General features: G+C 40.9%; 1 protein-coding gene across 1 annotated transcript in view; it reads right to left on the reverse strand.

The window, feature by feature from the left end:
- Nucleotides 1-26,433, reverse strand: part of LOC124643844 (GTPase-activating protein CdGAPr) — a 39,138-nt gene that overhangs the window by 11,845 nt on the left and 860 nt on the right. Inside the window, exons 2-21 of the mRNA XM_047182952.1 lie at nt 21,361-21,458; nt 20,913-20,989; nt 17,618-17,727; nt 16,965-17,109; nt 16,342-16,501; nt 15,400-15,584; nt 14,527-14,618; nt 14,145-14,202; nt 13,196-13,322; nt 12,155-12,333; nt 10,937-11,135; nt 9,968-10,099; nt 9,232-9,382; nt 7,915-8,004; nt 7,378-7,469; nt 6,494-6,641; nt 5,397-5,457; nt 3,010-3,134; nt 2,472-2,599; nt 820-958 (exon numbers count right to left, since the gene is read on the reverse strand). Coding sequence (XP_047038908.1) covers nt 820-958; nt 2,472-2,599; nt 3,010-3,134; nt 5,397-5,457; nt 6,494-6,641; nt 7,378-7,469; nt 7,915-8,004; nt 9,232-9,382; nt 9,968-10,099; nt 10,937-11,135; nt 12,155-12,333; nt 13,196-13,322; nt 14,145-14,202; nt 14,527-14,618; nt 15,400-15,584; nt 16,342-16,501; nt 16,965-17,109; nt 17,618-17,727; nt 20,913-20,989; nt 21,361-21,458 — 2,496 coding nt within the window. The remainder of the gene's footprint in view (nt 1-819; nt 959-2,471; nt 2,600-3,009; nt 3,135-5,396; nt 5,458-6,493; nt 6,642-7,377; nt 7,470-7,914; nt 8,005-9,231; nt 9,383-9,967; nt 10,100-10,936; nt 11,136-12,154; nt 12,334-13,195; nt 13,323-14,144; nt 14,203-14,526; nt 14,619-15,399; nt 15,585-16,341; nt 16,502-16,964; nt 17,110-17,617; nt 17,728-20,912; nt 20,990-21,360; nt 21,459-26,433) is intronic.

Consider the following 26,433-nt stretch of genomic DNA (forward strand, 5'->3'; position numbering starts at 1 on the left):
TTCATAGGAATAGTGCAATGGGTGGGGGTCAAACTCAAGACCTTTTAATTACCAGGCAAACTCTGCTCTGTAACTATTCGCATGTATAATGTTAGTATACATTGTTTTTTATGGTCCTTTATGTAAATAATCTTTAAAATCAACATAAATTCAACATAACCTATTTTTGTGAAAATGTGATATAGCTCCTATACCCCATGGATTTCAGGCTTGACTTTTTGGCACCATCAAAGGTCTATCATAATGAACCCATTGGTACCCATTTCGTTGCTGTCGATTCTGGGTTATTTTACTATGAAAATTTGGCCATCTCCTTTCGTTAATCACCACATGAACAAACAATAGAACATACACAACTGTATATGGTATTCTTTGCTGAAAATTTAATGACCATCTCATACTAAAAAATCACAATTTAACCAAAAAACTACGCATGGATCGTGGCTGAACATTTAGTCGAGTGAAAGGTGATTGATAAGTACCTTTCACTCGAAAATCACCACTCGGATAACAATCACCACTTGATCAAACATAGCTGTGCGTGGTTCATCTGCAGCTGCGTAACATGCTCTTCCCTGTAGATGTGGTGATCTCTCCCTTGTCACTAATCACCGCTTGATCAAACGTACCTGGGCATGGTTCATTTGCAGCTGTGTGTCGTCCTCTTCGCCGAACATGTGGTGATCTCTCTCCTGTTACTAATCTCAACTCGTAAAATAATCACCACTTGACCAACATACCTTTACATGATTCACCTGCTGTTACCTATCACCTGTTCCGCTGAATTCGTGGTCGCTAATCACCACTTGATCAACTGACCTGTGCGTGGTTCATCTGCAGCTGCGTGTCATCTTCTTCGCTGAACATGTGGTGATCTCTCTCCTGTGGTGATAGACGTAGTCTCATGTCGGCTAACTCGGCTTGCCACGGCTCAAAGTAGGAGTCGCATGATGATGACCTGTTGGCGATGTGGTGATTAGTATTTGTTAAGGTTTGACTGGTAGCGGGAAATTTAATATACATTTTATTTTAAGAGTATAATGATGTGTTATTTTGTCATTGGCGGTAGTAATATAACTCAAAAGTAAATTTTGATGTCTAAAATTAATAACACCGATAGTTTTTTCGATCCAAATGTTTAAATAAAATATATTCCAAACTTTTTATTGCAAAAAATAATTAGAAAAAGAAACATTAGGGGATTGAAAGAACTTTAGGTAAATGCCTACTCAAATGGAGTAAATGTGTAGTCAACTGTTCCTGTACTTGGGTAAATAATAAAAGACTTAAACATCCGGATTTCTCAATCGTTTAGTGTTTTAGAAATGAAAATATTATGTAGTTAACCGCTTGGATTTCTTAGTTTAATAATCAAATTAATTTATTTCATTATTATCACCACGCTCAACAAAAAATAACCATGCATATTATTTTTTATATTGATTCATGCGAGATTAGTGAGCAAACGAGTTATTATAATGATGATGTCCTATTCTCATATAAGAAGATCAGCCAGCTGCGCAGGACATATTATAGTGGCGGCACATTTGCTTGGACACAGGTGCACTCACTATCCCTTCACTCTCATGGCACGATGCGACGGCAATCCGACACCAGCGGAGAGAGATCACGATCATGACCGACATTTACGTGCTCTCCGATTGCAAACGAATTACTATAATTTAGTAGGTTTATTAAAATTCAAGTTTATATGTATGTACCTAGTATGTTAAAATGATCCGCAAATGAGTATTAGATATTAAAATGGTGGATGAGGCACACAAAACGCCGAAATTAGTTGTCCAAGCGTTAGTTTTTACCTTAAGTCCACATTGGGCGACTGTTGCGCAACAGTTGCCGGCAACATCGCGCTGTGTTGCCACACATCGCACGATGAGCGGCTTCTTTGAACAAAAAACTTGACATAAAATGTCATTCTGGCCGTACTTAGCTACTGTACTCATTTGAGTACATACGTATGTCCGTCCTTGCCTGGGCACACTTTTTTAAGATCACTTTTATTTTTCGTACTTTTTTTGTTTTTTGTCTGGGTGTTTTTATTTGAAATTCTAATTTATTCAGCGTGGTGATAACAAGAGAAATAAATATTCATCTCTTCCTAACCATTATGGGATATTTTTCTACTCTCAACGGGATGCAGTTGACTACCTAATGGGTGGGTTGTTGTTGTACATTTCATGTTTAACCGACTTCTCAAACAGGAGGTGCTTATCAATTCCGATGTTTATTTTCTCCGTTAATTACATTTTCAAATAAAAAAATTCTGCACCTGGTAAGAATATATTTTATGTAGATTCTGTAGCTCGAAACCTTAAGGTAGGACATAAATTACTATTCATCAATACCTATATCCAAATTATTTTTTCGAAGCCAGGCCCAAAATGGCCCGATTTGAACGCAAACAAAACCAAAAGAAAAGTTAGTAAATCTACATTCAACATAAAACTTACCTGGTATGATGTTTCAAAGCGACAGCAGCCCTGTCGGCTAGCGGCGCCAGGGTGTCCGTGTCCGAAGTGAGGGACTCGCACGACTTCACGGGGCGAAGCCCTAGGCCCGACTGGCACATTGGTACGTCCTGTTGAAATATGTCTTCATTTTAAAGAGGAATTAAGATTATTTATACTAATAATGGATTTTGGCGGCTGTCCTCATATAAGGACATCAGCCAGCTGCGCGGGACATATTATAGTGCAGGCACATTTGCTTGGACACAGGTGCACTCACTGTTCCTTCACTCTCTTCACAAAGCAGCCCATAGTCTGGAAGTATGTGATCGATTCACCCGTGCATCGGAGAGATGTCGGCTTGTCGTCCCATCGTGCTATGCGAGTGAAGGAATAGTGAGTGCACCTGTGTCCAAGCAAATGTGCCTGCATTATAATATGTCCTGCGCAGCGCAGCTGATGTCTTTACATGAGAACAGCCGATGATCAGCTAGAAAGAGCTGTATAAAACAAGTTATATATCTAGTGTATATATGCATACGGGCGGCGGTGTAGGAGACGGAGGCAGCGTGGGCGCGGTGTCGCGGCGACTGCGAGCTCGCTGCTGCTTGCTGCGCGTGAACAGGCCGCGCCAACCGCTGGGGGACCGCTTTAGACCACGCTTACCTGAGGAAAATGCAATAATAACTTGAGAAAACATATGAAAAATATTTTTTTTAGGGTCCGTTCAGATAGACCGGCTGGGAGAGCATCAGCGCGCATTTTTCTTTTCACACAGACCGGAGTCGGCTCCGATCGGCTGCGTGAGATGCAATTGGACCCAAACGTCAGCAAGACCGAGAAAAAGTACACGATCGGCGTCGGTCGGCTCCTCTTATTATTTCACCCCGAGCGCCTTCGAGCATTCTCAATGACAAAAGCAGTGCGCGTGCAAAAATAAACCTTACTACAAATACGGAATACTCGATTTTCAACGTGTTAAAAATTTGTGCATACTACTAATATTATCGACAAAATAAAATATGTTTTTTGCCAAACGTACGTGACGCCTCCATTGATAATTTTTACAATTATTTGAGAAAAAAAAATCGTTATGTGCGCATTATAAAATAGGACTGAATATTTGGACAAAGCGTCTAGAAACCTTTTTTCTTTCAAAACATTTAATAATTTTTAACCGACTTCCCAAAAAGGAGGAGGTTCTCAATTCGGCCGGTATGTTTTTTTTTTTTTTTCTATGTATGTACATCGATTACTCCGAGGTTTATAGACCGATTTACGTGATTCTTTTTTTGTTCGACTTGGAATAACTGCCAGTTGGTCCCATAGTCATCAGGTCAGGATCTGATGATGGAAACCCTGAGAAATCGAGGGCAACCTTCGAAAGTTGTAGGCATACATAGGGTAAAAACTCGACACTCAGGTGTACGCCTAAAAGCACTATTCAACAGTGAAGGTTTGGAGCTGACCTGATGATGGAGACCAGAAAGGGCCGAGAGAACTCGACAACTGAATATGTAAACTACCTCGTGTTTGGGCTTAAATTATTTGTATTGACAAGACCTTTGCAACATTGAAGGTTTGGAGCTGACCTGATGATGGAGACCAGAGAAAGTCGAGGGAACTCGACAACTGAATATGTAAAATGATGATGATGACTCCAGACCGATTTCGGTCACGGCGACTGCCTCAACTCCGTACAGATAATTGTCGCTGGTGTGCTCGCATATGACTACAGTAGCCAATCTTCTTTGAGAAGGTCCGCGCACATTGCGGACATGTGAGCACACCATTATCATAATTGTAACTGATTGCCGCGGGTGGTCGGGCTTTCAGTTCGTCGCGTCTAGAATCAAGCTCTGACCGACGACGCTCCTCAAAGTCAGAAACTTTGTTTCTAACTAGAGCTCTCCAATCAGGCCGTTGGGCTGCTAGCCCTTCCCATTGCGAAGGCTCAATGTCACATTTTTTCATGTGACGTTTTTGCACATCTTTATATCGGAGGAACTGTCCGCCCTGCTTTCGTTTGCCCTCCTTTAGTTCGGAATAAAAGATGCGCTTAGCCACTCGCTCCTCCGCCATACGTGACACGTGACCGCACCATCTAAGCTGTCGCCGCATAAGGTAAGCCTCAATGCCACCGACATTGGCTCGTCGCAGCACTTCGGTGTTTCGCACACGATCAGACCATCGGATCTTAAGTATTTTACGTAGACATTTGAGGTGGAATTGGTCTAGTGTGCGGATATGCCGGCGGTACACAGTCCACGTTTCAGCAGAGTATAAGATGTTAGGCAATACTATTGCCATATAAACCGATATTTTTGTAGCCAGTTTAAGATCATGGGAACGGAAGACCTTGGCATCCAGCTTGCCGAATGCTGCGGCAGCAGCACCGATTCTGCTGTTGATCTCTACATCAAGGTCGCACTTCGATGTTAATGTGCTCCCCAAATAACGGAATTTATCGACCTGCTTTAACGAGTCCTCACCGAGTCTTATAGTCAGTGTCTCGTGACCGTTATTGTCCAAGGACATAACCTCCGTCTTCTTGACACTGATCTTCAGGCCAAATTTTTGACAAACCTCGTGAAAATATGTAAAATACCTCGTATTTGGACTTATATTCTTTGTATTGATGAGAACTTCCCACTTATATGGATAGTGACAACTATTCGTATCACTGAGAAGCTGTAAATAAAAAACTTTTTTACAAAAAAATTAAACCGACTTCCCAAAACACTAAAAAGCAAAAAAAAAAACTAATTTTAGGTTTATCGGCCTAGAAGTCGGTGGCAAAATTAACTTAGTAACATCCATTAGACACCGACTTCTAGGCCGATGCACCTAAAATTAGTTTTTTTTTTTTGCTTTTTAGTGTTTTGGGAAGTCGGTTTAATTTTTCTTTCAACTAAAAATAATACTTACCGGGTGCAGGTAATTCTAATACGGTGTGGTATTGCGGTAAATTGTTGGGACCTGATCCGACCTGTAAAAAGAAAAAATATATTATAACAATCACATTATTTTTTCACATAAAGAGATACTTTCTAAGTATATCTTAGACACCATTGGCTGTGTTTCGGATGGCACGTTTAACTCTAGGTCTCGGCTGTCATTGACCATTCTTGGCAGTCGTTACGGTTAGTCAGAAGCCAGTAAGTCTGACACCAGTTTAACCAAGGGATATTGGGTTGCACGGGTAACTGGGTTAAGGAGGACAGATAGGCAGTCGCTTCCTGTAAAGCACTGGTACTCGGCTGAATCCGGTTAGACTGGAAGCCGACCCCAACATAGTTGGGAACCCTGTATAAGTACGTACCTCGATATACTTGGGGCGGAGGTGCGAGGAGGGCCGCAGCTGTGTGTTGGCGGCGTGTACGTACCTCGATATACTTGGGGCGGAGGTGCGAGGAGGGCCGCAGCTGTGTGTTGGCGGCGTGTACGTACCTCGATATACTTGGGGCGGAGGTGCGAGGAGGGCCGCTGCTGTGTGTTGGCGGCGTGTACGTACCTCGATATACTTGGGGCGGAGGTGCGAGGAGGGCCGCTGCTGTGTGTTGGCGGCGTGTACGTACCTCGATATACTTGGGGCGGAGGTGCGAGGAGGGCCTTGCTGTGTGTTGGCGGCGTGTACGTACCTCGATATACTTGGGGCGGAGGTGCGAGGAGGGCCGCTGCTGTGTGTTGGCGGCGTGTACGTACCTCGATATACTTGGGGCGGAGGTGCGAGGAGGGCCGCAGCTGTGTGTTGGCGGCGTGTACGTACCTCGATATACTTGGGGCGGAGGTGCGAGGAGGGCCGCAGCTGTGTGTTGGCGGCGTGTACGTACCTCGATATACTTGGGGCGGAGGTGCGAGGAGGGCCGCAGCTGTGTGTTGGCGGCGTGTACGTACCTCGATATACTTGGGGCGGAGGTGCGAGGAGGGCCGCAGCTGTGTGTTGGCGGCGTGTACGTACCTCGATATACTTGGGGCGGAGGTGCGAGGAGGGCCGCAGCTGTGTGTTGGCGGCGTGTACGTACCTCGATATACTTGGGGCGGAGGTGCGAGGAGGGCCGCAGCTGTGTGTTGGCGGCGGCGGCGGCGGCGATGGCTCCGGAGGCGGGCGGCAGGCGCGGCGACAGCGCCGGGGCTCCGCCCGCCTGTCCACGACGACGGGCTTCTTCCAGACTGTAAGTGGAGATAATTTCAAGAAATAAAAAAAAACGTAGAGATATCTTCAAATAACTGTGCTTTGAAGTTAAACATTTGTGGTCTTACTACAAAAACTTAAACGTCTGTTGAACACTTATCTAAAAAAAATACAGATTATGACGTTGAAATAAGGTCCATTTTGCAGCCACACTTTTTTTAGACAAGTGTTCATTAGACGTTTAAAGGTTCTTGTGATACGACGGTTGATGTCTGAGACTTCCGTTGTAAATGTTTTATGCATAAACGTTAACTATTGTGAAGACACAAGTAACAAAACCAATAGTGAAAACTAATTTTTAGTTAGGTATAAAAATGAGTATGTCAGAAACATATCACATTTAAAATAAAATAACTTATAACTACAATGGTCTGATGCACTCTTCGATAGGATTTTCCAAGAATAAGTTAACAAAGCCTAAAAATCTGCTTCTATATACACACACTGCAAGAATTTCGTAAAAAAAATATGAAAAACATTTAAGGAACACAAATTAAGACTTATTTACTCACATGAAAAACACGGTATACAAAGGAAGTACATTTGTTAAAAGAACATACTACCCGTGCCGATAAAGAATGGGATTAGAAATCGCGACAGCTGTATTTACCTCTCGCTCATACACTATAGCACATGAGCGAGAGGTAAATACAGCTGTCGCGATTTCTAATCCCATTCTTTATTGGCACGGGTTGTACATATTATTATCCTTACCTCAATAACTTAGTAGGCGGATTGATGGGCAAACTCTTAGGTCTCCGACACGACTCCGTGCCACGAAGCTCCACCTGAGATTCACAACGTTCCTGAAACAATCACATCAAAAATCTTTATAACCAAAAATCAAACACTTGCTAAAACTTTTTTCTAGGCAATCTTTTTGGCAATTCTATACTCTATTTAATTAGGTACTAAAATAAAGGCAAACAATCCAGATAAGACTTTCTGTACAAATACATATCAAACAAGAAATGACTGCTTAAAATAATAATTGAGTTACACTCCATTTACTTATCCGATAACATATTTTTTACATAAAAACATTAAAAAAAAAATTGTATTAACATTGAGTGTAAGCCAAATTAAAATTATATTTTAAACGTAATTTTTAATAATGAGTTATATCAAGATTATTAGTCTCCAGTTAAGTGCTTACTTAAATATAGTGTAGTTACAATCCAGTAAAACACAATATACTTAACCAGAAAATCAACTTCAATAACTAAATAAATAGCCATATAAATATATTACCTGTTCAAGAGATTCAGGCCCCGAGTCTTCGCCCTGTTCTTGAGCGAACAATTCCTCCGCGTAGCAGATTAAAAACTCTGTCACCACCGCCTGTTAACAATAAATACATAGTACATTATTTATTCAAATATACAATCTATTAATCACATGATTTTTGTAACACCTTTAATTTAAAATTGATGTCCTCCTAGCCGATTATCGGCTACGGCGGCTGTTCTCATGTAAGGAGATCAGCCAACTGCGCAGGACATATTACAGTGCACTAGCATTTGCTTGGACTGCGGTGCCCTCACTATTCCTTCACTCTCTGCGCGCGATGCGACGGCAATCCGACGCCAGCGGTAAGAGATCAGGCGCAGGACCGACATTTACGTGCTCTCCGATGCACGGGTGAATCAATCACCAACTTCCAGACTACGGGCTGCTTTGTGAAAGTTTAAGAAAACCCACAAAGCGATTTCGGCCCGACCCGGGAATCGAACCCGAGACCTCAGGCACAGCAGCCGCGCTTGCGACCACTAGACCAACGAGGCAGTCTTCAAATATACAATCTGTTAATCACATGATTTTTGTAACACCTTTAATTTAAAATTACAAAATAGCTACTGTCTCTTTTTTGGCATATGCATGATTCCTTATTCTTTATTGCACACTTACGGCCAGTTTCTTCATCAAAAGTTAAAGTTAAATTAATGTCTAAAGTAAAAGTAACGGTCAAATTCGTTTTTTCAAGGCTAAAGTGACAGCAAAACTAATAGAAAAATTGAATTTGACCGTTACTTTTACTTTAGACATTACTTTGGCTTTAACTTTTGATGAAGAAACTGGCTGTTAATACACGAAATACATAGTGAGAAAGTTAATATACAGGATGACCACAAATTGACGGTCAATTTTTTTAACATTTCTCCTGCTTAGGGCTGCTATCCGTCCGGGTTTCCCCGGATTTGACCGTCCGGGGGCGGGGTTTGAACAAGTGTCCTTGTGTGTTCCAATTTCAATTGTATATTTGTGTGTTTTACAGCCAAAGAAAGCCAAATTAAACTAATTGGATCATTGAAAACTGTTTTAAATATTTTTCACCATTTCATACAAAGAGTGGACTCCATACATTTTGAAACATCTTTAATAATTTTACCATGATTTTTACTAATGTCTCTGAGCTACATTACCTGCACAGCGACGCCCTACAGCGCGTGCAAAGTTTAATATACAGGGTGACCTAAAATTGACGGCCAATTTTTTTGACATTTCTCCTGCAAAACGTATTAAATTAATTTGAACATGATTTTGAGTAATATCTCTGAGCTGGGTTACCTGTACGGCGACGCCTTGCAGTGCGTGCTGCGGACGCGGTGCTCGCAGCAGGTTGGGCGCCCACACGATGGCCATGTTCCGCGCCGTCATGCCCGTCTGCGAGCCCAGGAGTGATACTCGACGGAGATGACGCATTAGGTAGGCTAGTGTCCTGGAAGAGGGAGAAAATTGTAAAATTTAAATACAAAAAATAAAATATTTTTGACACCCTGTATAATACTGTATAACTAACAAACTATATTACTAACAGAAAATATACATATAAATGTCTTATTACTGTTCCTGCACTCGTACTCAACGTAAATGATTCATTAGGTAGGCCAGTGTTTTGGAAGAAAAGAAAAAATAAGTATGTAAGGCTAAAATTACAAAAAAAAGTGTCTAGGGTTTAAATTAAGAAAAAAATATATACATGTATTTTTGACATCCTGTATAATACTGTATAACTAAACTGCCTCGTTGGTCTAGCTGACGCAAGCGCGGCTGCTGAGCACGAGAACTCGGGTTCGATTCCCGGGTCGGGCACAAATAGCTTTGAGGGTATTAAAACTATTCACCAAGCAGCCCGGAGTCTGGAAATTGGTGATTGATACACTCGTGCATCGGTCCTGCGCCTGATCTCTTTCCGGTCGTGTCGGATTGAGTGTCTGCGCAAATGTGCGTGCACTATAATATGTCCTGCGCAGCTGACTGACCTCCTTCTATGAGAACAGCCAGAGATATTATAGCTACTCACCTATAGTGCGGCGGAGGCAGTTTAACGACAGTATCTCTAACGGCCTTAAGCCTGGCTGCCTCGTCTCCAGTTTGGACTGCGTTCACGAAACTCTCGTATAGCTGGTACGTGCATAGAGGATTTGGTAGCTCGCTGTGGACAAGTATTATTGTAATTGGTACGTATACTAAAGTTTAATGAAACTAAACAATACAAACGACAGAAAAAATACTGAAAATTTTTTTACATCATATATGCAAGTGACGGTAGGTAAAATCTCATATTCATAAGGCGATTAACACACGGCACCGCGCACCGCCGCGGTAGGCGGTGAAGCGGATCTCATGTCGCATTGTATTAAATCCGTTGATGCCTAACACACGTACACCGCCTGACCGCGCGTTCGAGCGGTGCTCTTACCGCCACCGCCCATCCACGCGGCCGGCCGGCGGTGCATAACACACGGGGCGCTGCACTTTTGCCACTGTCTGTGAATAAACTGGTCAAATCCGCGTTAAATCCAACCGCGCGGACAGGCGCGTAAACCGCCTTACCGCGCGGGGTACTGCTACGAAATCCGCTTTACCGCCACCGCCCTCCGCGGCGGCGCGCGGTGCCGTGTGATAATCGCCTTAGTTGTATGATATTTTTGTACCTTCTACGTTACTGGACCTTTGAAAAAATTTCGAAGTCAAAAAAAAAACATTGCGCCAAGCCCTTTAAGTGGCTTAAAGTGGTTCAAGAAAGTCAGATTCCTGGACCAATTATTTGAAAATCTCTCGGTACATTTGGATAATAAATCGGACTGACATTTTTCTTCCTTTTATTCCCTATTTTCTATTTATGTTGATGACAAGTACGATTCATTATATAACCTCAAAATTATATGACTTTGATAAGATGTGACGTATCGATCCTTGAAGCTATGTACCAAAGTTAGCGCCACCTAGGCCGCTATACATGCCGCCCATTACACTAGCACAGACTCACCGGAAGTACATCTTCAACAGCGACGGTACAGCATGCGGGTCCCTGGCGGCGGCCGGGGCGCAGAGGTCGGGTGCTTGCCCCGCGTCGAAAGCAGCTCGCAGTCTCTGTGTGAGCCCCGCGCCGCCCGACAGCCGGTACACCCCGTCTACTGGGCCCCGGGCCTCGATGCAGGCCGCGCATGATACTAGCACCGCTGGCACTGAGAGGGAAAATGCAAACACTTAAGAGCTGTCGTGAGACACCCGGATGGAACGATGATCCTCCTTTTATTATTTATTATGTAGCAAAAACCTGTATACACTCCTATGTGCTTCCCCCATTATACTCCCTTATGTGCTACTCCTATATACTCCCCTATATGAAACTCCTATATACTCCCTTATGTGCTACCCCTATATACTCCCCTATATGAAACTCTTATATACTCCCTTATGTGCTACCCCTATATACTCCCTTATGTGCTACCCCTATATACTCCCTTATGTGCTACTCCTATGTACTCCCTTATGTGCTACCCCTATATACTCCCTTATGTGCTACTCCTATGTACTCCCTTATGTGCTACCCCTATATACTCCCTTATGTGCTACTCCTATATACTCTCTTATGTGTTACCCCTATATACTCCCTTATGTGTTACCCCTATGTACTCCCTTATGTGCTACTCCTATGTACTCCCTTATGTGTTACCCCTATGTACTCCCTTATGTGCTACTCCTATGTACTCCCTTATGTGTTACCCCTATGTACTCCCTTATGTGCTACTCCTATGTACTCCCTTATGTGTTACCCCTATATACTCCCTTATGTGCTACCCCTATGTACTCTATTATGTGTTACCCCTATGTACTCCCTTATGTGCTACTCCTATGTACTCCCTTATGTGCTACTCCTATGTACTCCCTTATGTGTTACCCCTATGTACTCCCTTATGTGCTACTCCTATGTACTCCCTTATGTGTTGCTATTATCGATATCGAGCAAAAATATCACGTTTGTTGTATAGCCCCCCAAAATATTTATTTTATTCTAGTTTTCAGTATTTGTTGTAATAGCGGCAACAGAAATACATCATCTGTGAAAATTTCGACTCTCTATCACGGTTCATGACATACAGCTTGGTGGCAGACGGACGGACAGAGGAGCGAAAACAAAAGGGTCCCGTTTTACCATTTGGGTCCGGAACCCTAAAAACTAGTATTATAGGCAAAAACTCACCATCATGTCCACAATTCAACAGGTGTTCTCCCAAATCGCACCCGAAGACCCTCTCTCTCAATATGCCTTGCTGCTTCAGGCTGCGGCGCGAGGGTCGAGAGAGTATGAAGCTACGGAAGAGAGAGATCAGCTTCCCGTGCTTGCGGAGAACCGGTTTTATTGGGGCTACTGCTACTGAACTGTTGAGGAAGAGAAGAAAGAATTGCATAAATAATACAAATTGCGTTTTCATATAATACTTATTTTTCAAACTTGGATGCGGAATTTTTCTTTCAAAATTAACACATTGACACTTTTCAACATACTTTACGAACTTATTATTTACATTTATCAATCATAATAAAATTAAGAAACTAGGCAATTTTTTCTCAAAAATCTTTTTAGAGGTATTTATCCATTATTTGAGAAAATTACCCATAAGGAGATCAGCCAGCTGCGTAGGAGGTATAACAGCGCTCGAGCATTTTCTTGGGCACAGGTGCACTCACTAAGTATACATATAGTTTGTATGTACTAAGTATACCTTAGACACCAATGACTGTGTTTGGAAGGCCTCGTTAAACTTTAGGTCCTGGCTGTCATTGAACATCCTTGGCAGTCGTTACGGGTAGTCAGAAGCCAGTAAGTCTGACACCAGTCTAACCAAGGGGTATTGGTTGCCCGGGTAACTGGGTTGAGGGGGTCAGATAAGCAGTCGCTCCTTGTAAAAGACTGGTCCTCAGATACATCCGGTGAGACTGGAAGCCGACTCCAAAACAGTTGGGAAAAGGCTCGGTAGATGACTAGTCATATAAGGAGATCAGCCAGCTGCACAGGACATATTATAGTGCAGGCACATTTGCTTGGACACAGGTGCACTCACTATTCCTTCACTCTCATAGCGCGATGCGACGACAATCCGACACCACCGGAGAGAGATCACAAGCACGACCGACATTTACCTGCTCTGACTTAATATTCATCCTATTGAATGTCAATGTATGACTCTTATTTCGGTTAAATAAGTTAGCTACATGGCTATTGCTCGTCAGACATACATACCCGACAATAGGCGGTGGCTGCGTCATATGGCGCGGCACCTTGTCCCCGATGACGGCGACACAGTGGTGCGGGAAGAAGCCCACGCGGAAGCCTCGCTTGCCGCGCCACCACAGGGATTCGGCTGGACCTGGTAGAGCTTGGTAATATTAATATACACATGGCATTTTTAGTCATTCAAATAAAGGATCATGGTCCCTTATCTATGAAAATTTTAACCTAATTTATCAAAGTTCCAACGCGATGAAAACTATGTCATATGAATGCTATTGAAAAGGCATTTATTTCATTCTACGGCAGTCAAGTTCGATTCCAAATCGAACAGCTTTCATCAATGATCCCACAACACAGGGAATCCTAGTGTGGGATCTAGGGCCTCAACCATTGTAAACAATTTTGTTGGTTAACAAAATATTTTTCATTTCTCAATGTTAAACTTTGAACAAAGAACGAGCACGCATGCGTTGGCTACGTCAGTGTAATTGACGTGCCGACACAACATGCGCGGCAGTATTGTGTACGTTAAACCCAGTGTAGTCTAACCGTATATTGTACAAAAAGAGGACCAACTGTTTTTATAGCAATAACACATAGGAAGTGGTGAAGACGGGCGGGGAGTCTTAAAGTCTGGTTTTTTGTATTTTTTTGTGATCAAAAATGTGCTCATTTTCATTCTAATCGGAATAAAATGATTTTCTGGTTTTGCTAAGCTTAATTTCTTTGATCCATCAATTATCATTCGAGTATCAATTTTCTTATTAATTTTTCGTTTTTAATATTATTTGTTTGTGAATGATATGTGTAAATCAATGTAAAAGTGCATGTAAGCAAAAATTTTTTTTTTTTTACTGTTGGTAAAGTACATCATCCCCGGTAAAAATGGGTTATATTTTATCCTGGCAGGGAAAAAGGTCCGTGAAAACGGGTAGTATATTGATAAAGTAAAACTTACCAGGCATATCGATGATAGATATCATGTCGCCAACTTCGAAGCTTATTTCGTCTCGAGCCTGAAAACAAATTCAATAATTAAAGTTCTATTCTTGTATTTTATTAGATTTTACACTCAAATACGACTGGTTCGGACTGATACTCGAAAAAATGCAAATGAGTAAAAGGAAGACAGAATTTCTCTATATGTAGAATTATTTTTATTTCTTTTTCTCCTTCTTTATATATTAGAATATATTTTTACTTCTGTATCTCGTGTTTGCGCTTGCGAAAAATAATTGGTTTCACCATCATTGACTGGCGTGTACTAGTTTTTTTATTATTTAAAATTATACTTTATGACACTTTTATTTAAGTGTATATGAATGTTAAATATTATATACCTGTGACACATATTTCCTGACGGAGTAGGCAGCGGCGACGGCTGGCGTGTTGATCGACGACGAGTCTTCATTCGCCACCAACAGCTTGTGACCTGCAAATAAAATAAATAAATAATCAATTTAAATAATTGGTCGTTCACTGGTCTAAAATTTCTTTTTTTTTATCCAAAGGTTAAATCTATAATTTCTCGTAGAATATTTGATACGTAATTGAAGTCCAGAACATAAAGTTGCACAGAGATATACCCCTCTTAAAGTACCAAAAACGCGTTTTTTTTATGAAATTTGATATAATTTTTTGAGGACAGCAATGGGGCCGTTTCACGTGGGTGTTGTGTCTCTTTTTGTAATTCGTCTTTCTTTTATGTCTAATTTTTTGTACATTTTTTTTAAGTCCATGTGTCACACGCGTGAATAAATGTATTGTCTTTCTTTTCGTCTTTCTTATCTATACTAATATTATAAAGCTGAAGAGTTTGTTTGTTTATTTGTTTGAACGCGCTAATCTCAGGAACTACTGGTCCGATTTGAAAATTTCTTTCAGTGTTAGATAGCCCATTTATCGAGGAAGGCTATAGGCTACTTTTTATCCCGGTACGGGATGTAGTTCCCACGGGATGCGGGTGAAACCGCTGGCAGAAGCTAGTCTATAGTAATATAATAATGAGGAAAACTTTGTTTGTTTGGTAGTAATGAATAGGCTCAAAAACTACTGGACCGTTTTTAAAAATTCTTTCACCATTCGAAAGCTACATTATCCACGAGTAACATAGGCTATATTTTATCCCGGTACGGGCAGTAGTTATCATGGGACGCAGGTAAAACCGCGGGAAAACGGCTAGTATTATCATATTAAGTAAAAGCCTAGGTTACCCTTATTGTCCATCTGCAGCCAGTTAAGCACGGGCCCGCAGTTGATAGAGTCGTCCGCTATGATGGACAGGTGATGCACGTAGTCTGATATCAGACGCTGGTATTCTGACTCGGACCGGGAGAGAGCTGGGGAGATTTTCTCTCGAAGGTTCGGTAATCCGGAGACTTTGCGATCGTATATGCATCTGGAAAGATGAAATAGTTACATTAATATTATTAAATGTTTGTGAGTTTGTGTTTTTGTATGTTTGTTACTTATCTACATATACATAGGTCTATTTGTAGATGTGATAAAAAGCTCCTCCATGTTTCAAAACTCACGTAAGGGTGCTTACCAATACAGACAAACCTGTATGGGTAGGTACCGATCAGTGCAGGTATAATATTTCAATACAATCCTATTCACTCATTTATAAAGAAACAGGTAAACCTGTTTCTGTTTCAATAGGATTGTATTGTAATATTATACCTGCACTGATCGGTACCTACCCGTACAGGTTTGTCTGTATTGGTAACCTGTTTCTTTATGTAAGCACCCTATATCTGGCCAGTTACGGCTGTCTTTCCAATTGGGTTACCCGGGTAACTGGATTGAGGAGATCAGATAAGCAATCGTTCCTTGTAAAAGCACTGATATTCAGCTGCATCAGGTTACACTGGAACCCGACCCCAACATAGCTGGGAAAAGGCTAGCTAGGCAGATGATGATTTCGCAACTTGTCAGTGCATACGAATGATTGTCATAGTTTTTGGAGATACCCACTTTGTAAATCTGTTACATTATGCTACAATATGTTCTACTTTATATCAATAAAATAAAGAGATAATAATCATCATTTAAATATGTATATAGATATATCTATTTTGCAACTTTTTGTATATATTTCCCTACTTTACAGCACATAATTGACATGTTTAACAACAAATACTTCAACTCCTCACCTATGCAACATATCATCCAACTGCAGCAAGTTATCCCTGTTCCTCGTGAGCGTCCACTCCCGTACATCGCTGGCTTCAGTCCACGAGGAGCTCAGGGCTTTGGACTCGGAAGCCTCTTCAGTTGAACTGACGTGGGACCGCACTTTTAGACAGATCCAACCTGGAATATGGACAGGAATATTGAGTAATTGAAATAAAATTAACTATTCAAAATAGGTTAAGAATCTGCAATTTTCTAACGTCTAATTTCGTAACGTAGAATTGCATGAGACTGCCCCCTAAAACGCCCACCCTTCAAAACATCCAATGTGTTTTTGTTGGGTAGAAGTGGCGCAACAAACTCCCCAGAAGAACTTTTCAACAATCTATACTAATCTTATAAAGAGGAAAAAAAACATATTTTCCTTGTTTTTATGATAATAAACTCAAAAACTACTGAACCGATTTTAGAAATTCTTGCATCATTAGAAAGCTACACTCTTCCTGCGTAACATAAGCTATATTTTATCCCGGTACGGACAGTAGTTCCCACGGGACGAGGATGAAAACGCTGGCAGAAGCTAGTTTTTTATATATCTATATGTACATCTGATGGTCTCCCACAAGAAAAAAAAATGGCATACCTTCACCGTCTTCCATGGAGTCTTGGCACTTATCCTCACAGCGAACAGTCTCAATGCTGAGTCCGCCGAGAGACACCCTCTCGTAGTGAAAATGGGCACACTCCTCGAGCTTGGGGAAGCGGCACGAAGGTACGGGGGGAACCGGCTGTAAAGAAAAGTTCAACAATGTAATCAAAGACTATAATAATGATTTATTAGTATACTACTATTGACGAACTCGTAGTTTAAATAGCCACGCGGCTCTATCGATCATAAGGTTAAGCAAAAATGGCGTAGTCTGGTCCGTGGATGGATGACCATCTTGACAAAACGAGTTCCTCCGTGTTTCGGAAGGCAAGTTAAAATTTGGACCAGGCTGTCATTTGAATATTTTTGAAAGTCGTTGAGGGAATTCCGAAACCAAAAAATATGACAACCAATCTTATCAAGGACTATCGGGTTGCGTAGATAACTGTTGAAGAGGTCAGACAGGCAGTAGCTCCACGTGGCGCATTCTATGAGACTGGAGGCCAGTCCCGAACGACAGCGAACAACAAGTAGTTGGAAGAGGTAGTTCGCTAGGCAGATGGTGATAGATACTGGAAGCCATCCCCAACATAGTTGGGAAAAGGCTGGATGATGGGGTCAGTCATGGACAGATGATGGGGTCTTACCGAATCATCATCAGCATCGTAAGTTGCTGATGCTGAGGGTGCTGACTGGCTCATGGCTGATCCCTGTGACGTCACGGGCGTCACTGACAGCGCCGTCAAGGATATGGAGCCTGAAAAGAGATAAAATACAGATCTTTAGCAAAAATTATAAAAAAAAAATGAAACGTCCCTTTGGGACCAAGTTTTGGAACCATAGATCAGTTTTCATAAGAGTCTGCAAAGGCCTATGTAATTATTATTTTTTGGCTTTCAAATGTCAGTATGCCTGTGCATTTTCTTTAAAATGAACTTATATTATCAACTAGCTGTTGCCCGCAACTTCGTCTGCGTCTTCACCTTCGTCTTCGTCTGCGTATAGAATAGTCAAAATACTACATATCCCGTAGGTGCATTCTTTCACGTGACAGTATAATTAGGATTAGCACTTAGCAGTCGCATAGATTCATTGATCAAGGTTGTGTTGTGGATGTGACCACTTATCTAAACAAAAGAAGTAAAGTTTGTGACGTTGTGAATATCTCTGGATCTAGTCAGCTATTTTGGAAAATTATTACGTATGGTGCGTAAGTAATTTTCACAGGAAACAGTTATAATCTATGTCTATATGCTTTGAGTCTGACAAAGCTGTCATTTGTACATTTTCTGCAGCTGCTGCGACTAATCAGAAGCCAGAAAGTCTGTCAGTCTTACCATGGATATCGGCTTGTGTAGTTGACTGGATTGAAGATAGGTAGATAGGTAGTCGCTCCAAGCAAAATATTGGTACTCAAACAGATTCGGTGACTGGAAGCCAACACCAACATAGTTGGGGAATAGCTGGATGGATGATAAAATGAGTCATCATCATCAGCAGGCGCATAGGGTAGGATAGTTTCACTACTGGGGAGAAACACTTGTATGACGGGGATTTTCTGTGCACTTACTCACTATGGTAAGGCTAACCCCACATTAGGCGTGCGCGATCCTCGGGCGTGTGAGTAGCGCGGGCGTCGCGAGCGCGCTGCGTGAACGTCGCGTTTTGCTGCCCTGCGGCATGTGTGAAGAGTGCAAGCAACGCGCTCGCGGCGAGCACGCGGCGCTCGAGTTGCGTTCTTACCCCTTCGCCCGCTATCCCCGCCGCCCGCTAAACGCCTTAGCAGTTAAACGTCAAGGAGAGCGGCGCGTGCGTGCTGCAAATGCCGCAGGGCAGCAAAACGCGACGCTCACGTAACGCGCTCGCGACGCTCACGTAACGCGCTCGCGACGCACGCGCGGCGCCCGCGCTACTCACACGCCCGAGGATCGCGCACGCCTAATGTGGTGGCCTAAGCCGGGACTCCACCGAAATGTTTGCATTAGTTCACGAATAGGCAAAATGTACGTATCTGTGAGAGACCACTTCATGTGTTCGTACTTGAAACCTGCAGTTGCACCTGGGGCCAATCAGAGCTCTATGAAGCGATCATATGCTTTGGCTCCTACTGTTATTGTGGTTTCTGAAAATTTATTCACCTCATTCAACGATGAATGTAATTCTGATGGTACTATTAAGAACACTTGCTTAGCGCAGAAGCTGACGTTGGCAGGTCGACTCTTTTGACTTCTCGAATAGGATACCATTGGTTTTTGTGCAATGCACACCTGCAATGCATGCTGGATTAGGATAGGATACAGGTGGATAGGATTTGCAACAGAAAACAATTCTGTCTTTGTGATTGAATGACATCAAACGCAGTTTTATATAAAAGGTGTTTTTTAAGACTTGGCTCGGGTCTTACTGAGACTGTTCGTAATCGTGACCAGTGTATTTGTGATCAGAACTTGAAAGTAAGCATGTCTCTGGTATGCGACGCGCAATTTGTACGTTTTCAGACGCATAAAGCATTGTACGTGCGTATGGTATTAAATCGAGAAAGCTCCCATTTCTTATCTGCACTTTGTATCTGGGCTTGTTCTTAAAGCTACAGAATCCTACATTACCTACCTACCTCACGCTTAGCAGCGCTTGCGAGAGACAGATCCTCCTTTCTTCTAGGATTAAGTTAACATATTTTGCATCAGAAAAAATAATGAAGGTCTACTTAATACTACTCACTCAAAGTAATTTGTTTTAAGGCCACCACATTAGTGGAAGATAAGCTAAACTATGTTTATGAAAAAATCCTGATATAAACTCCATCTGTAACTTTAAATGATAATTAATTGTTATACTAAAGTCATCATTTTTGACATAATGTTCAAAAAATAATTTAGATGGCACCGTTTTAAATTTGGCTGAGAACTATTATTTTCCTTTCATCAAGGTAATAATTATAATTGGATTTTGATGTGGCACGGCAAACTGACAAACACTTTTGAAATGTCTATCGAAAAATTACACTACGTGTTAAAATATGGTGAATTACGGAAAATACACAACTCCATTTGTTGAAATAATAATCCTCTATAAAGAATGTATGGTTATTTATTGTCACTTACCACCTCGCTCCTTTGACAAATTTTATGTATTTTATTTAACACAGATTACCACAGATGGAGCTACTTTAACCTTGGCTAAACACAATTTTCATTTTTTTTTTTCTTCCGAAGTTACTTATGAAGGTGTGCTTTTCTGTGTAAAGGTTAATAATAGGCCGATCAACTAATATAAGTACAACATTCAAATGTACAGTTTTGACAAACAGATTGCGTGTCGTAATATTTTACATCTTGAATTCACAAAATTAATCATATCTTTTGATAGAGTGAATCGTTTTCGATGAAACAAAAACTAAGTAATACCCCAAGTTACGTAGAATTTTTGTATATAAGCATTGTCTGCATTGAATTCGTAGATTTTACGTGAATCCCGAACAAACAAACAGATAAACAGACAAACAGACAAACAGACAAACAGACAAAAATGACAAAAATGATGGAAATGGGTTCTGTTAGTTATCCTTTAACATGCTGGCTATTTTTTTTGCCAATTTCTTCAATGTACAAAAATTACTTTTCTACAGATTTATTATATGTATAGATGATCATGACTGTTCGATGTAATCAAACTAAGTGGATACATAATATATGTACCTTCGATGGATGTGGTACTAAAGCATGCTACAAAGAGTGTGTTAATTGTAAATGTGGATGGATAGAGGCTGAAGAAGACCAGGGAAAAATGGATTGACTGCTTGAAAGAGGACATGAATAACAAGGGAGTAGATGTCAATATAACGGCTGACAGAGAGGAATAGAAGCGCAAAATTTATTGCACTGACCGATCGCAAATAACTTGGGAACAGAATACGAAGAAGGAGAAGGATGTAGTACTCACCAGGTGTCTCCCTCTTGTTTTCCGCATCATTGGAGGCTCTGGTGGAGCTCCGAGAGTCAGAACTGAACCGTACCGATCTGAAAACAAAAATATATTGTGTTAAGTATTATTTTTCATTGTATACTTACAGAGGTTCCATAGTTCTTACAGAAATCCCAATGGTACGGGTAGCATTGCGATTTTTTGTGAAGGAACGTGAAATTGTGGGTCTTTGCTGTCATTTTGGTAGTTCATTCATGCGGGTAGTCAGAAGCCAGAAAGTCTGACCACCAGTCGTTCGAAGCGGCGTTGGCTTACGAAGGTATTTTAGCTCTGCCATAGGCACATTAGATTCATCAGCTTTCAGGATATCAAATATCCGAAGGATCTGGCAATACTTGGAGTTAATTTCTACTATGTCCAGTTACTGACGGCACCAGTTAAAAGTTTTGAAGATAATGAGCATTACCTGTGAAAACTGCTGCATTGTGTCATATCCTTGTCGGGCTCGGCGAACGCGCGAGCGGCGAGCGACTGGCACGACATCACCGAGCCGTGGGGGGAGCCCTGCGAACAAACAGGAATAACCTATGTTTAGACGGTTATGTACAATCTTTGGACAGGTTACTTTTCCCATCACGATATGAGAGTGAAGGAATAGAGTCTCTGTAGCTGTGTACTATAACATGTCCTGCGCAGCTGGCTGATCCCCTTATATGAGAACAGCCATCGTGCCCGACAATCGGCTAAGAGGACACCATCATCATCAGCTTTTCAAGTCCCCTCTAAATCCCCTACAAATCCTATCTAAACCACTTAACAGACAATAGTTCATAATCTAAGCTAACCACTTCAGTGTTATCATCGCTAACTGTAGTTACTCAGCGCTATCTCTCAGATAACATTGAATGGTTAAACGACTATTTATCTGAAGAGTTTAGAACAATAACTGGTGGGTTAAAGTGCTTTGTTGTGCGCTAGACCCAGACTGCAAAAGAGAAGTTTTTGGCCGACTTCAAAAACAGGAGGTATGACTAACCTGTGAGTATGTACATACATGCATATTTGTGCGCGATTATCTCATGTTTGAGTGGACAGATTTTCATGCGCTTTTCAGCAAGTGTTTTTCTGACTGATGCGGTTTAATTCTTTGTAATACAGTTTTTTAAATATAATATTGAATTTCTCCGATTAGGGATACTTCGGAGCGGGTGGAGGCGAGATGTTTGAATAAAAAAATTATATTGGTCACTCAGTTTATGTGGAGTTAAGGCCTACCCTGCAGGTGATATGATAAGAAGAAGACTGACGATCAACTCGACTCTACAGAAGTTGGGAAACGAACCTATGATCTAAAATTCTAAAATCTAGGACCCAAAAGTAACACTTTCTAAACTAACTCGTCAATCCTTCTACTAACTAAATATAGAACTATAATATTAACTAAAAATTAACCAAGAAATCATGCAAGTCCGACACATCACAAGTAAGAATAAACGGCCGAGATAAAACATAATAATTATTTTCAAAAAGAGAACGCACCAGTACTGGCATAACATTTTATAATGCCTATAAAATGCTCTCCAAGTAGGTTAACTGTGTCTATGATTTTTGGACGCGGTAAGGCCATGGTGCGACTGTTAGCGGATTTAATAATTAAGGAAATACGGAATTGAGGCTTAAATCTGATAGAAACTATACCAAACTGTGTGTTTTGTAGGTATATTTGATGGGTTAAGGACAGGAGAATGATGATGATGATGATGATGATTTGTTTACATCCGATGATGTTCCGTAACCACTGAAGCATTATCAAAATCAAAATCAAAAATCATTTATTCAAAGTTGGCTGCAAGACAGCACTTTTTGAACGTCAGGAATTTACATAAGACAGCCCCCAAAACGCCCACTCTTCACCACTTCCTATGTGTTTTTGCTATGTGTATTCATTTAGATGAATTGTACATAATCGCAAAAAGGCAATATTTTATATGAGTACTGGAAGTGATTGTGTCAGGAAGCGGTTGGAACCGTTTGCGAATCAATTTAACGTGGCTTCAGAAACACGAAAATAAATTCACCTCCTATTATAAATGTTTCTATTCTACTCGCTACAAGCGACTTCCCCGCTCCCCGCTATCAGAAAGACCTATACTATCCTAAACTTTAATGGCGCATAAAACTCAAACGCAGTAAAAATATAGCATAGGTGTAATATGATATATTCTCTTCGAGAAAAGGAAATATTTCGACCATCGCGTAGGAAATAAAATATTTAATACCATTGTTTACCTATTATTTATAGAAATGAAAGGGTCATTTATCTATTGTTATAGTCTTCGAATGTAAGTAAATAATGGGGCTGCGGGATTGTTCGCGCGAGTTACCGCGGCCCTGGTACATAAAGGGCTTAAGAAGGAACATGATGAGTTTTAATCAGTAAGAGTCTGACACTGTCATATGTTAAGACATATTTTTCCCCCTTCTGTTTAATGGGTAATCATCCAATGACCCCTCCCGCGTGTGCGATAGTAGCGTGAAGGAGTGTCAGACTCCATCATCTTCCGAGCCTTTTCCCAACTATGTTGGGGTCGGCTTCCAGTCTAACCGTATGCAGCTGAGTACCAGTGTTTTACAAGGAGCGACTGTCTATCTGACCTCCTCAAACCAGTTTTCCGGGCAACCTCTTGGTTAGACTGACGATGATGATAATTAATACATGAAGAAGATACTCTTACTAACGTGTCCCGGACGCAAACAAAAGGCCCAGTCTAAGCATGATGTTATCACGCAATGTGCATTGTGTTCACAAACAAACACTAGTCACACATATAGGGAACAATTGTGTTTGAGTCAGTGGATATAATTATTGTAAGATTTGACCGCCATTGGGTAGTGATGACGTGCGTATTGGTATTTTAATTATAAAATCCGGCCACGCAAGCGTTTTGTACCATTAACTATAAAACGGGCAAATATTTATGTTTCTTGTGAGTATGGGAGCAACGGAAATACATCTTCTGTGAAAGTATCAACTGTCCAAGTATCAGAGTTCATGAGAGGGACCGTGATGGTTCAAACCTGGTGACAGACGGATAGGTCTTAATGATAGGGTCCCTTTTTACCGTTTTGGGTAGGAAACCCTAAAAAAATAAAGGGCTAATTCACCAATTCCAGGCATTTGGTTAGATCTCTTGGACTTCTAAATTGGTAATCATCAGATGACCCTTCCCGCTGTGGGTACAGCGTGAGGGAGTGTCAGACCTTTACTGACTAAACCACACCATGTTCCTTCTTAAGCCCTTTATGTACCAGCGCCGCGGTAACTCGCGCGAAAACCCACAGCCCCGGCAGGGTGGAAGACAAGCCTGACTGCGATTTGTTTGATGACGATTGGAAGACGATTCCGTGCGTGAGTATAAGTATTGTAAAATGAGCGTGTGAAAGTTTTTATTGCTTTTATCAATATTCTCATGTTTCTAAAATATTTTATTAGCCAATGGCCGTTTAAGCTAGATTTTTTGACGCAGTTCCATGGCCACCATACCTGTGCATGTGGGCCAAATGAACACCATACACGCAACAAACGGCTGTAATCTAAGATCATCAGCTTTATGTAATGAGGATACCGCGCGGTCTGTCATACTAACTTACTAGATATTAGTTTAGAATGTTTGTTTAGAATACACCTGCAATTGGATGCAAACTTGATATTAAGTTACTGCTAGGCAGCTGTTAGGGAAAACAGCCAAGAGAATACAGAAAATAGCATTTATACAGTTACAGCTTTTTATCGTCCCACTGCTGGGCTGCGGCCTCCTCTCACACGGAGAAGGATTGAGCATTAATCACCACGCTTGCTTAATGCGGGTTGGTGATTTCAGACTTTACAGTCCAGGTTTCCTCAAGATGTTTTCCTTCGGTTCGGTTGATTAAAAGGAACCGTCTTCAAAAAATTTTGATAAATGACGTTCTCGGTTTGACCTGTATGTTTGTGCGATTATCTCACGTTTTACTGAATTGGCGCGGTTGCGGTTTTCAGCATAGTAGGTATATCTCAGACTTAGAAGTTTTTACTTCATTATTGCAGTAGGCTTTTTAAAAAACTTGTTTTTATATTAAGAACTAGCTTCCGCCCGCGGCTTCGCCTGCGTAGAGTTCGGTTATATCGCGTTTCCAAGGGAATTCTTCAAAAGTCCGAAATAAAGACTATCCTATGTTCTTTCTCAAGGTCAACTCTATCTCTGTACCAAATTTGATTAAAATCAGACAGACAGACAGACATTTATAATATTAGTAGGGATTAAAAATGATGAAAGCCTAGCTTCTTGAACATTTTGGATTCACGAAATCGCCATTTTTTACATAAAGTATGTGCTAGTCTGTTTTACCGTATTAAATTTTGTGTTACCGTTAAAATTACAAGTACGAGTGACATTCTTAACATTAACTCTGGGTTAAAATTAAAAAAAACTTTAATGATTAAGATAAGATCTACTTAATGGGTAAGGCTGCTTTTTAATTTTGTTTATAAGCCTTAAATATGCGTGGAATGGAATGCAGTGCAGTTTAGGCATGAGGGAACAATATGGTTGACTTGTAGAACTGCTTCTGACTAAAGTGGAGTTATCTATTACATTCAAATAACAGTTATTATTCATAGTTAATAATAATGGCGTCCAGACCAATTTTCACAATTGTACAGTGCAGGCACATTTGCTTGGACACAGGTGCACTCACTATTCCTTCACTCTCATAGCGCGATGCGATGGCAATCGGACACCACCGAAGGGAGTTCACAAGCTGGTCTAATATTTACATGCTCTCTGATACACAGGTGTATCAATCACCAACGTTCAGACTATGGGCTACTCCCTGAAAGTTACTAAAAACCCATAAAGTAACTGTCCAAGCTGGGTATTAAAACCAAGAATCTGGACACCATTATAATTATTACTCTAATCTTTATCTAACATCTAAAACCAATACAAAATGCACTATACATATATGTATATTGTATTAACCCATAGCATGCCGGAGACACTCACAGATTTATTACTGTGTTATAATTTACCGGCATACACAGACGGCGGCTAGGTATAATTTGAAAAATTAAAACACCTACATGCAAAAATATCAATTACTAAGCACATAGAAACAAGTAAAATGACACCCATATAGAAACAATTGTTACTATTTAACAATAAATGTAGAAAATAAATACATAATTATAATTTTCCTTAATATAGATTTTTTGAAAATAGTTTCCTTGTCTGCACCAGGTGTTACCGATTAAGGGAACCACATAAATATGGGTTATTTATAACAATGCAAACCAACTCATTGCGTCACAGGTTAAATTATTAATAAATAAAAATCTATTGTTGTGTGAAAGTCAGAGTATACTTGATTATTAAATTATTAAGAATCAACATTAAAATCAAATAATTTGGACCATGTTCTTGATGCAGATGGAGAACTATCTTTATATTTTTTTAACAACACCTATTAAAATCAAATCATGCACAGCTTTACTTAGCTT

Source organism: Helicoverpa zea, chromosome 28 (assembly GCF_022581195.2).
Source record: "Helicoverpa zea isolate HzStark_Cry1AcR chromosome 28, ilHelZeax1.1, whole genome shotgun sequence".
Classification (NCBI taxonomy): domain Eukaryota; kingdom Metazoa; phylum Arthropoda; class Insecta; order Lepidoptera; family Noctuidae; genus Helicoverpa; species Helicoverpa zea.